The 13,757-nt window shown below is 41.3% G+C and overlaps 1 protein-coding gene across 2 annotated transcripts in view; it reads left to right on the top strand.

Moving 5' to 3' along the window:
- Positions 1-13,757, top strand: part of LOC127003721 (CDK5 and ABL1 enzyme substrate 1-like) — an 84,311-nt gene that overhangs the window by 45,740 nt on the left and 24,814 nt on the right. For both annotated transcript variants that reach the window (XM_050870673.1, XM_050870671.1), the window contains 2 exons: positions 1,016-1,158; positions 7,980-8,086. In XM_050870673.1, coding sequence (XP_050726630.1) covers positions 1,016-1,158; positions 7,980-8,086 — 250 coding nt within the window. The remainder of the gene's footprint in view (positions 1-1,015; positions 1,159-7,979; positions 8,087-13,757) is intronic.

The following is a 13,757-nucleotide window of genomic DNA, read 5'->3' as shown; positions in this document are numbered from 1 at the left end:
CATAAACAACATAAGTGTTGGTGGCTCTTTCTGGATGTGTCTCTCTATTCGGGTGTGTAATCAGAAAATTGGATAATAAATAAAATGGTTTCTCTGTATTGTTTGTCATATTTCAGATCAAAAGATAAAAGTATTTTTTCCTTTGAGGGGAGAGTTCACCATGAAATAGCATGAAAAAAAATGTATAATATTGAACTTTATGCTCTGGGAACACTGTCTCGTCTAAACATACCTAATGGCAGATTTTATTATTGCATATATTTATATGCCCATAGAAAAAAAAAACATGATAACAGGTTTGCAGCAGAGTAACTTCACTTGGTTGCAATATGACACAAAAATGGAAAGAAGACTTTTCTCGAAAGTAAAAATTGAATTTGAAAAATGCCTCAACTCCTATGTTTTTAGCATAATTTGAGTAAAAACTGAGGATTCAAGAGTCGAACTGTCATGGAATAAAGAGTCTGGTTGAAATTTTTTACATATTTAGCATATTGTGAAATAAATATAGAACTTTTTTATAGTGTATGAAAAATCATTGAGAAACTTTTGCAGGGGATTTTGTTATGAGGGTAATAAATCATCATATGGACAAGTAAAGAAAATTGACCACAAGCGATGGAGCAAAAACAAAACAACCATTTTGCTGAAAGTGAAAAAAAAAGGAAAAAATAAAGGAAAATGTCCAAATGATGAAATTTTGCAATGACACATTCAGAATACTGTTCTGCCTAACATATATATGAATCAAGACCATAAGTGAAAATCTAAGCTACAGTGAACTCTTGCCTTAAATGACTAAATTTCATTGAGGATATGCACTCATTAGATTGTTAAATAAAATTAAAAGTTATTATTGTCCTTATCATAAAAGTCTCTTGATGACACCAATCAACACTTTTTTGTGAATTACTCCTTTATACACAAATATTCACTCCACCCAAATGAGATGGAGTCTTGCGCTACTGTCTCAGAATTATGACTTATCTGCTTTTCCCCTCACATTCTGAAACAGGTGGCAGTGGTGGTGATGTGGAGGAATGGCGGCTGCTGGGTAGTCTGTCAGGCAGTGGTCACCAGTACCTTCCCAACATGCTGGATGATCCTGAGCTACGTGCTGGGAAGCACCGAAAACTACTTCGCTTCCCTTCCTACATGGTATGTTTTTGATAAGGTTGCTACTGTATTTGGTGGAGATGATAGAACTGGAAACAGGAAATCATTTTGGAAAGAATCGCTCTTTTAACTTTTTTTCGCTCTCGCTCTTTTAACCATTAGGGTACGGGTGGTGATATATTTCTCTGGATGCTGTGCACGGGGAAAATTTAGACATTTAAAAGAGGTGGAAATGGTGTCTTCTTTGTAATATTTGTATATTCATCTAGTATATATGGTGGTGTAATAAAACTTCTTTCCTAATAATAATAAAAAAGTTATGACACAAACACACACACACACACACACACACACACACACACACACACACACACACACACACACACACACACACACACACACACACACACACACACACACACACACACACACACCCACACACACACCCAGAAAGAGAGACACACACACACACACACACACACACACACACACACACACACACACACACACACACACACACACACACACACACACACACACACACACACACACACACACACACACACACACACACACACACACACACACACACACACACACACGGTTCCAGAGTTGGGTGCTGTAATCGGAAGGGATAACAATAAACAAGATAAATGGTTAAATACCAGTTTACTTTAAATAAAGTAGAAACCCCAAAACAAGCCTCACAAAACTGAAGTCTCCAACATGAAGGCTTCAGCACGCCGGACTCAACAATGATCCTTTGCACGGCTTCTTTCTCTTCTGGGCATCCCGTCCTCTGAGTGGCAATGAAGAGGCAGCACAGCTTCATCCTTGAAGTGGTGTAGATGTGGTAGACGAGGGAGGCGCAGGAGGGGAAGGGGCGTCAGGTTCACGGCAGTAACGGGAGTCCAAGGCGTGGAGAGAAGAGAGGTAAGGCACCCAGAACGAGCCCACGGTTTCTGAGTTAACCTGAGTGAGAACAGGGCTGGAGCCAGAGTAGAATCAAGTGTTCAGAGCGAGGCCCGGCCGCTGTCTGACGATGAAGGCGCTGGCAGCCCACCAAGTCGCCTCCCACAGAGGGTTGAGCAGCCTCGGTGGTTCGTCAACCGAGACGTCGAACGACTATTGGCAAACGAGCAGCGGGAATGTAGCAGGTCGTTGCGGCGCCTCAGTAGTTGTACGGCATCATGGCGAACGAGCAGCAGGTGTAGCAGCTCGAAGGGCAAGTTGCGGGCGGGTGGCAGGAGTGCCCTGGTCGTTCGCCTGTTAAGTTGGTAGTTGCCCTCACACACTACCATGGCAGTCATCAGAGTCACTGTCACTTTGATTCGCCCGCGCTCTACTTCCACACGGAGCAGAGGAACTGCTTGACGCGTCACGAGACATGACAGATGTATTCCGAACAAAAGTGGAAAATGATCTGTGACTTTTGGTAGGGCGCGCTAGAGACGAATGAGAGTGTGTACGGATGCCATATGCCTCCACCAATGATTATATCTATGATCCCTGTGGGGTGGTGGGCGGTGGTTTATATATATAGTACCTCTCGAATCCTCTCGCTTGCTTCATTTCTTTCCGGTATAAAAAAACAGTAGGTATTGAAATGCATGAAAAACTTTTTATTGTCCGGCCCGTGGAAAAAATTATTTTTTTTTCAAGTTTTTTTTTGACTACTCTTTGTTATCTCAAAATACGCACCTTGGTAATAGGCAGAAAAACTCTTTCTGTTATAAATCATCAAATCACTAACATCATGATTGACTTTTCAATGCAGTGTACAGTGGACCTTCTTCTTGGGCCGCTTCCGCTCTTATTTCCACGGAAACTGCCAATCGGGTAGTGATGCAGTTCTGCCAGTCCATTTAAGGCACACGCATGACGCCGACGGTTGGTAGATGGAATTTAGGACTAGCGCTCAACTCGAGGATCGTGAAACTCAGATAGTGCGAAACTTGAGAGGGTAAGGGTGGGGTTAACCACTGTATCTCAAAACTATTCATTACAGCTAAAACGCACGACGGTCAGCCATATTGAGGCAACTACTGAGTAGATCTCTTGATGGGGAGTTGGTAGGGTGGTATTGCCAACTGCAAAATTTACAACTATTTGGTAAAAAAATCAGTCAGGTGATAGGTGAAGCTATGCAAAAATGCCGCAATATTGGACAACAACATCCACCAGTTAATCGTCCGTAGATTTTCCGCGCTTTTCCACGCTAGGCTGATATGATTTTCCACCAAATTTTGTGGAAAACCTACTGAATTGGCACTGCTGTGGGGTGAGAAATAGTGTTGGAACACTCTCATACGCGGGAAATTTGAGTGCGACTAGCGCTCGCAGCGAGGATTTAGCTAGGTTGACGTCAGCTGATAAAGTCGGTATATCGGCATCCTCCCCTCCCCTTCATGAGCCGTCACCCGGCAAGGGTCTATGGTCCCTCCTCGAAGGGACGTACGTGCTTGACCCTGACAGCCTCTATATGAGGTGGTGAAAAAAAAAAAAAAAAAAAAGAAAGAAAAAAAGCGTCACAGCATCCAAAAAAATTTAGGATTTTGGAGGTTTTCGGATTTTGGAATTTCGGATAATGGATTCTCAACCTGTATAATCCATTTGCATTGTTTGAAAACCACACAACCACACCCAAACAACAAACAGCTGCATGCCACGTATCACCAGAACCGCGTGAATTGTGTCTTGCCTAGTTGTCTGTCACAACCTACGAGTGATGGTGGGAATATGGTAATTATGATCTCAGAAGCTGTGCATCATCAGTATGTATGGGGATGTATTTCTGACAACACCAGCCCGGCTGCCATTTTCATTGCTTTACTCAAGGACACTTGTCAATTCAAGCAGTACAGGTTACACCAAAAATAAATAAATTTCGGGAAACTGTACATCGTCAATGTTCTTTAACCGTACATATTTCTGAGCATTTTAAGAACTTTTTTTTCCAAAATTGTTGTCTTAAAGTTTGGGGTGCGCGTTATACGCCGGTGTGCGTTATACACCGCGAAATACGGTAGTCTGCTGCAAATATTAGAGTGGCATTTCACTATTTGGATGGGGACATGATGAAGAAAATAATAACATTGATTAGACCAAGGCTAGAGTATGCAGCAGTTGTCTGGTCACTACACAGGAAAAAGGACAAAAGGAAACTTGGAAGGATTCAAAGAATTGCAACTAAGATGGTATCAGAACTATCAAGCCTACCATATGAGACTAGATTAGAGCAACTGGAAGAAAGAAGAGAAAGAGGAGACTTGATTGCATTGTACAGGATTATGAGTGGAATAGAAGTGTTGGACACAAATGATTTAATCGAGATGGAAGGGAGGAGGCAACTAAGAGGACACAGTAAGAAATTGAGAAAAGGGACTTGTTTGAAAGACCTAAAGAAGCTCAGATTTCCATACAGGAGTGTTGTCGTGCCCGAAAATTCGGGGCACTAAAGGATGTTAAGAGAAAATTCAACTAATGGGTAACTGGGGAAAACAAGGGGGACTCACCCTGGGGGTAGTTTTGCTGCCACCACCCAGAGATCTACCGATGAACTATGTCACCGGTAGCTCACTCGGAACCTTAAAGTATATGTATATAAAGGACTAAGGATTTAATTAGGTGTTAAAGTATCCCAGAGCGAGACTGATCCCTTGGGCAGGGGGTAACGTGGTGAGCGGGGAAGACTTGGGGCAGTAAAAAGGTACTTTAACTGCACAGCCGGCCGGACAAAACTCACGACGGGGAGAAGGGATAAGAAATAAAGGCTTATAAATATGGGTTGGTACATTTATTCATGTGAGACTTAGTTTAGAAGGTATACATAGTCATAACTGATGACACGGTTTACAGTTAACAGCTAATTGAAGGCACGATTTACCCGAAACTGACAGAAGTGGGCGAATGGACACACAACTGAGTTCTAGTTTCTCCTCTCACAATGGTAGTTAGAACATGGCTGAGAATTCTCTACGAAAAAACCTTACCCTTGCGCGGGTGTACATCTATTGCAAAACCAGGTACATAAGATATAGGAAAATTCAGGGAGGGGAAAACTTTACACTTCCGAGGAGGCCCGCACACGGCGAGAACAATTTCCGTCGAAAACAACAAACATACAGCCTCCTATTTTACTAACACTTCTTACCCTAGAGATAAACCACAGATTAATAGTAATACGCCTAGATACTCACATAGTACCTTCCACGATAGGGGATAAAGAAAGGGATTATGGGGGGTTGAGTCCCCGTTCCTACCCCTTAAGGCTCCAGGAACGCTCAAGGGGGGTCTCCTTCTTTCTACCCTATCACGAAAAGAAGAGAGGAGTACCGAGGTTAACAACTAAAAGAACACATCGGGAAGAATCACGGGTTCGTGTGGGTGTATGCGGTGTGTGTGTGTGTGTGCAGGGAGTGGGCCGCCAGAACTTGTAAGCAACAGCGGGTGAGCGGCGAGTTATCCTTATTTCATTTACTGGGATCAGAAATACATTTACAGGATAATTAAGATACACATTGGCTAAAGGGGAGACGATAATTAACACTGGGGAGCACGTAGGGGGGGAACAAATGGGGGTGAAGGCAGGAGAGCCACGTACATACCTGTAAACACAGCGGGTGAGCGGCGAGTTATGCCCAGGAAAACGGTACCCTGAGTTTTTATACCCGCCCTGGGAATGCCCCGTAGCGCGGACAAAGGGGCCAAGTAGCTGATTTATAATCTATTACGGTTTAATTAAAAATGAAGGGAAGATTAGGGTAGTTTATATATGGGTACGGTCTCTTAACTTGCAAGGTGACGAAATTACATGTGAAACAGCGGAAAAATCTATGCAAGGGGGGATGACTTTAACTGATAGGGCATTGACGAGCAAGGGCTGGGAACAGTTCCGAAGTGCGTGCACTGGTAGGGGGGAAGGGGAGGAAAGGGAGGGACGACAGACGCAGAATTCCTGGCGGGACAATCTTGGCGTGGGGTGTTGCGCAATATGGTGTAATTGTAGTCTGAGGGGGGAGGGGGGGGGATGTGTTATGTTATAGGTTGTGATCAAGGATACCTACTTACAATTTCTTACATATCTATGATGGCCTTATAGTGACTTATAATTCCTCATAACTACTTATGCTCACTTATAACTACTTGTAATCACTTATAATGACTTAACCTACGTCTTTTCCTCATACTTCTAAGTTTCTTCTCCTGCCTTCACATCCCAACATTACAGTGTGGACACATGGAATGGACTTAGCGAAGATATTATTGAAGCAGGTAGTGTCCATAAAATGAAAGAAAAGCTGAACAAATATAGATTGGGAGACAGGATTGACTGAGCTTTAGCTCAGGCCCTGTATATTATATATAAGTAAATACAAATAGGTAAATACACACACACACACACACACATACAGAAGTATAACAGAAGTATAACAACATGGAACGGACTTGACGAGGAGACTGTGTGTGCAAAAATGATTCATGAATTTAAAGCCAAACTGGATAATAAGCGTTCTGGAGGCGGGACAGCATGAGCCTAGTACGGCTCTTTTCCTGTACAAGTAACTCTCGATATACGCGAGTTTGGTTTACGCGTTTTTTAAATAACGCGGGGTCCAAAATCCAAATAAATGTTTAATTTACATGTTTTTTCACTTATATGCGACATTTTATGGAGTGGCCACCATATGTCTCATGCAACTGGACTCACACGGCACTGCGGCCACACAGTTGAGCTCAGTTCTTCCCGCGCGCCACTTGAACAACAATACAGAACCCACGCTGCCACGCTACTCAACAATAGGGGTGGGCAGGTACCGGTACCAGCTATACGGTACGGTACCGGTACCAGACTGCTCGGTGCTGGTACCAATACTAGCCAGTCGCTCATGTTGTCCCTCATTTCTTCCTCACACGAGTGAGGCTGACACTGAGTGCCTGAGTGGGATCTCTCTCTCTCTCTCTCTCTCTCTCTCTCTCTCTCTCTCTCTCTCTCTCTCTCTCTCTCTCTCTCTCTCTCTCTCTCTCTCTCTCTCTCTCTCTCTCTCTCTCTCTCTCTCTCTCTCTCTCTCTCACACACACACACACACACACACACACACACACACACACACACACATACTGAATGAAGTGAATATTTATTTTTTGATAGATACCTACTCTTTGTTTGATTTACATTGTCTTTGATTTATGCGACCTCTTCAAGGACACAATACTCGCGGAAATCGAGTTACCTGTATTTCACAACTGGGCAAATACACACACACACACACACACACACACACACACACACACACACACACACACAGGCACTTGGAACAAATTAAACAAGGAAGTGGTGGAGTCAGAAAGTAAAAGTACGAACGAGGCAGTTACTGAATATTGGCGATTACATCTGTGAATGGGCTGTTTCCCCGGACTATAGTGATTTCCAATTCCCGTACATTTGTTTTTCCCAGGTAGGTGCTCCCCCCTATTACTCCGGGAAATCTAAAGCCGAGTGTAATAATTTGAATACATTTCTCTTGCAGGTACCATTAGAAATAAATTGCACCTCAATTTCTCTCATATGCCCCTTATTGTCATACTTTATTTAGCCTTTAACAAATACTCTATTTAGATTTTTATCCTCGCTGTTCATACTCATGTGTCAGAGAAGTGTATAAAGCACCTTCCTCAGTATCAGTGACCATCATGTTTTATGACTTAATTAGCAAAATATTTTAAACTTGAATAATCTCTGTAAACAACAAACATATTTTATCTTAAGTATCCTCCGTTTACTTTATTACATATCTAATATGGCATTATTTATTATAATTAGAAATACAGTTCAAGACTATGTTCATTTGTCCTTTTTCCAGACATCAGTAATGGATTACACAAAGCCTTCTGAACTGAAGAAGGAATTAAATGACAAATTTCGAAGCAAGTTTCCTCATATTCAGCTAACCTTGAGTAAACTTCGCAGGTATGTATAGTATTCATAATTTATTTCCATTAAGTCGTAAGTCTGTCTACGTAAGGGTCCTGAGTATCATGAGCATGCAGTGCTAGATAAGCATGTGCTACTTTAACTTCCACAATTCTAGGTTTCTCTTTGTCCAGCTTTGTAAAGAGCAATGATTGCCTGAATTTTATTGCCATCTGTGTGTTTTCCACCCATTATGCAGTCCAGCAGAAATGGGTGTAAGCACAAGAATGTAGAGAAAATTTCAGGCCAAAATGGTCCACCCCATACATACTGTCAACATCTACCACCTCTCAGCCTCTCACACAAGTGAGTGGAAATGATGATGTACACTGCTGCTAGACACACGATTCATGGCTCTTGCATTTTTGTGATGGTATGGGAGGCAAATATAATGTTGAGCAATAAATCTTGATGCATGGATTCTGGCACAGGTTATCCATGCAAACTGTAGTAGTGATGTGGATTTTTTTATTTACATCAGGGAGGTTTCAAGAACTCCTGCTTCAGCACAACCTTGGTGCTGCAGTGCTTGCTAGTGTACACACACCAAACATTTCTAAGGAAAGAGTTTTAGGCAGCACTCATCAGTTTATAGCTTTTGAGGAAAGAAAAAGGTAGTGGTATAAGGTATTCTGCCTGACATGCAAAGACTCATGGATCACTGTTTGGGATGTGATGGTCATTCTGTTTTATGTTCCATGGAGCACTACAGGGAATGGCATGAGCAACAGGTTACAGCTTGTCATTAAACCCACCCCCCAGCCACATGAAACACTGGTTGAGAATTTATTTTGTGGTGAGGACCTTACAACCAAAAACAAATCTCTTCCTATATGGATGAGATTTTTTTGGTCATAAAGTCCTGGAGATAAAGAAAGGGATTTTGGTGGGGCTGTGAGGTTTTGAAGATAAAGGAAGATATTGATTTTAGTTGTGAGGTGTAGTAGATAAAGGAAAATGTTTTGGGAGTTATGATCTCAAGGTTGTGCAGTATTGGAGATGATTTTTTATATTTTTATGGTGTATAAGAGATAAAAGGAAGATTTATCTTTTTGGTTGTGAGGTATTGGGGATGAAAGTATTTTCTTGGTTGTGAGGTATTGGGGATGAAAGTATTTTTTGGTTGTAAGGTACTGGATATGAAGGAAGAGGTCCATCCCTAGGTAACAAAAACTTTTCTTGATGATATACCTCACACTAACCCCCAGGGGTGATGGATTTACATACAGAGAAAGACTTATTCATTGTGAGTATGAATATTAATGTGGATGACAGGAAAGATATGGATAGTAACTGTATGCATGGGTGTGTGCATATGTGCCAGTAAATGATAAGGGAAAGAGTCGCAAGAGTTAGATGAAGAGATTCTGGAAGGACATAGGACAGTGTCTTGAACCTTTTGGAAGTGAAAAAAGAATTCTTGAGTAGGGGACATGAATGTAAAAGTTAGAAACAAGGAGATTGGTGGTGTGGTTGGGAAGTGGGGTAAGGACAGAGTGAATGAGAACAGACAGTACCTTGTGGATGTTTATGCTGATTTCTTTTTTCTTTGCAAACACTTACTTCCAGCACAAGCTAATTTATAGGTATACATGGGCAAGGGGAGACATGAGGAGTGTAATAGATTATATAGCTGTAGATATGAGGTTGAGACGGGACTTAGTACAGTACTTTTTTTTTAAAAAAAAAAAAATAAATTTACTTTTATTTTTTACGTATTTTCCACGTGATAAAAAAAAAAAAAAAAATCACTCAACCATTTTTAATTTTTTTTTTCTTCTTATTTTTTCTTTTTTACAATAATACCCAGAGCTCTCTACCACTGAACGCAACTGGATTCCAGTTAGCGCCGGAGGCACGGTACTTACTACAACAACAATACACCACCGTAGTAGACCAGTCCATACGCCCACAATACACCACTAGGCACGGTGTTAGCTAATTTTTTAACGGTAGTACAGTACTGGACTGTACGTACTGGTACCTGGATAATAGATATCATCTCTCTCTCTATCTCTCTCTCTCTCTCTCTCTCTCTCTCTCTCTCCTCTCTCTCTCTCTCTCTCTCCTCTCTCTCTTCTCTCTCTCTCTCTTCTCTCTCTCTCTCTCTCACTGAATGAAGTGAAATATTATTTATTCCCCCCATCCACGTAGGTTATGACAGACAACTAGGCAAGACCAAATTCACACGTATGGGTGGTTGGTGGTTGTTAAACAATGCAAATGGCGGCCTGGCTGGTATATGTTTCGATATCATATCCATTTTATCTCTCTAATATTAAAAAAAATAATAATGACACATGATATTTTTTCCAATATGATTTTTTTGTAGCTTGTACTGCTCTTTAGTCATACAATCAAGCCACGATCAAAAAATAGAAATAAAAGGAAAATAACAGGAATAAATCCAAGGCATCCTTCATCCTTTCAATTTATTTATAGTAGTAGTTAGATATTATTAGATATCCTATTATTATATATAGACTATAAGGACTATGAAGGATTATATATATAATGATAAAATAAAGTTATTTGTTATTGGATAAGAAGAAAAAAAAAAAAAAAAAAAATCCCAAAAAAGTAAAAAAAAAAAAAAAAATGTACATTACATTCAAGTAATGCAGGCTAAAACTTTCAGGCATTTTTTGAGAAAACCTCTTTGTTTGATTTACATTGTTTTTGATTTACATCTGTACCCTCCTGAGTTTTGCGGTTACTTTGTTCCAAAAGTATAGCGCTAAACTCGAAGATTGCGAAACTTAGGGTATTGAAAACACTGGAAAAGTGCTTATTTGTTCCCGTCCATGGAGAAGCTGACATTTTTTTCCCAATTTACTCCTTTGTTATCTCAAAATACGTACCTAGGAAAACGGAAAAAATTGTGGAGAGAACGGGTTATTTTGAAGCCGCAGCTGAAGGCTGCTGGCTACCTTAGGATTGGTTGACAGTTCTGAAAACACGCTTGTGATTTGCTGATTCAGATGACATCATCACCGGTGCTCACCCAGTTAGCGGCTTCTAACTATGACGAAACGAAAGCTTTATAAATCTGAAGTCAACGTTGATAGTGAAATCAGTAGTTCGTAGATTTTACTGCAGGCCATTAGCTTGCACCTCTGTGAATCCTGCTGTTCACCTAATTGCTAGTTTCCCAGGAATTTTGTACAGAGATTCAAAGTCGGCTGTATTTCACAGGAAACTCATCGAAATTCTAGACAGAATTTCAGTCACCAGCATGTCAGTTATTTTCTCGTGAGGTCGGCAAGTTGTGGTAACAAGAAGAAAATGAGCATGTGAGCTTATGTCCAGCAGCTATCCACATGTTTATTCCAGCACCACAATGAGTTCCATGAAGCTTGATAAGCTTGGAGTAATCAGGTTGAGTAGGTCTTGGACTTGTCTTGTCCAAGCGTAGCCACTGCCTCATCATGTCTGGGTGCTCACTTCTAAGTTCTCATAGCATTTAACCCCTTCACTACAGTCGGGCGACAACAGCACCCCACCCCATATCCAGTCTGGCCGCACGCACCAAATTTCAAACGTTGCTACTGAATATAATAAGTTTTAAGCCATAAACTCAACATCATCATCAGGTATTATATATAAAAATATGCAAAATTAAATGGTGCACATAAAGAAACATAAATTAATTGATAATTTTGAGATGTAAGCATAAATATACAGAGAAATTTGCGTTATGAGTAGATGACGTGTGTCTGCTGAATTGTAATTCCTTATATTAGTTGTGATAAACAAATAGATTTGAAGAGGAGAGGGAAGGGAAGGACACTGATGTAAGATCATGGAAAATATCCCACTGATTCACCGGCAATACACACAGATTTCGCGGAGTAAAAGGCTGAATGGCCGTCCTCCCGGAGGTGGGTCTTGTGTGTGTGTGTGTATTTACCTAGTTGTGTCATGCCCCGGGAGCTTATTTTTCTATTTCCTCAATTTCCAACACGTCCTCTGCATATATGGAAACACACGAGAAATTAATCAAGATCAGGGTATTCGCTGGTTGCCTGGGATTGAACCCGTGACCAGTGTGACGGGAGAGCCACTCCTTACCGAGTCGGTCAAAGAGGTGCCCCCACTGGCTAAGTGGGTTATGGGAGGCTCGTCCATCAGGCATAGTCGCCGCACTACAGTTGTAGTTTGACAGGATCTGGGCTTTACGCTCGTGTGGTCCCGTCTCCGTATCTGCATTTATCCAACTTTTCCTTAAAGCTTTGCACTCTTCGCCGATACTACATCCTCACTTAGTCCATCCCAAACCTCTATATTTCTTTATGTCTCTCAAGCATCTTCCCTTCCTCAAAATTTTACTATGTCCTCTTGTGTTCCTGGTGGTAACTCCTTCTTTTAGTAGTAACTCCTCGTTATCTACTTCTTCCATTTTGCTCAATAATGTATAGATTTGTATTAGGTCTCCCTTTTCTCTTCTTTGTTCTAGTGTTGGTAAATCCATTTCCTTTAGTCTTTCCTCGTATGTCAATCCCTCCAGCTCTGGAACCATTTTTGTTGCCATCCTTTGTATTCTTTCTAGTTTCTTTATGTGTTTCTTCTTATGGGGAGACCACACTGCCTCTGCATATTCCAATTTTGGTCTGATCATAGTGGTGATTAACTTTTTCACCATATCCTTATCCATGTAGTGGAATGCTATTCCTATATTTCTCACCATGTTATACGTATCACCGAATATCCGATTAACATGACTCTCTGGCTGTTTATTATCTGGCATTATTACTCCCAGACCTCTCTCTTCGTGTACTTTAATGTTTCACCATCTCCCATTTTATATGTCCATTTTGGTCTTCCTTCACTTTTTCCCATTTCCATAACATGACATTTTTTCACATTGAATTTCATCTCCCATTCCATACTCCATTTCCAAAGCTTGTTTAGGTTTTTTGCAGAAATTCGCAGTCTTTACTGTTTCTTATATGTCTTAGCAGTTTTGCATCGTCTGCAAACAGGCTCATTGTGTGTGTGTGTGTGAGTGAGTGCATGCGTGCATGTGTGCGTGCATGCGTATTTACCTAGTTGTAGCATACAGGAAAAGAGCTATGTCACAACTAGGTAAATACGGACACACGCACTCACTCTCTCACACACACACACTCACACACACACACACACACACACACAGAAGAGGAAATGGGAAGCCTGTAGGGAGGGAGGGGCAGAGGTGACTCAGGTCATGTCTTGACCAAAGCCCTGACCTGACTCTCCCTACTGACCCTCCCTCCCCATACCCTTCTCCTTTCTTCTTGTTTTCATCCTCTCTACCTCTCCCTGTTTCCTCCACTTCTTTTCCTTGTTCTCCCGTTTTACATCCTCTATCTGTATTTTTTTTTATCACTCACTCTGTCCCTCTCCTCCCTTTCTCCTTCCATATTTACCTGGTTGTGATAGAAGGGAAGTGAGCTACGCTCATATTGTCCTTTCTCTGAGTATTCTTCCGCCCAACTCAACAAACTAGTTCCTTCGCGAAGTTCGTATTTACGAGGCAAATGTCGGAAGTCGAGACAAGAATTATAGAATCATTTATTGGGACCGCATCGTAACGACGAAACGTCATAGGTTGAAACAGTCATAACCCGAAGACCTCCTGTATAGGAAGTGTTTATATGAGTGTGGGAAAGGTTTATAAGAATAAGGG

The sequence above is a fragment of the Eriocheir sinensis genome, chromosome 26 (genome assembly GCF_024679095.1).
Source record: "Eriocheir sinensis breed Jianghai 21 chromosome 26, ASM2467909v1, whole genome shotgun sequence".
Lineage (NCBI taxonomy): Eukaryota > Metazoa > Arthropoda > Malacostraca > Decapoda > Varunidae > Eriocheir > Eriocheir sinensis.
Note: the sequence above shows the minus strand (reverse complement) of the source record. Positions and strands in the feature narration are given on the sequence as shown.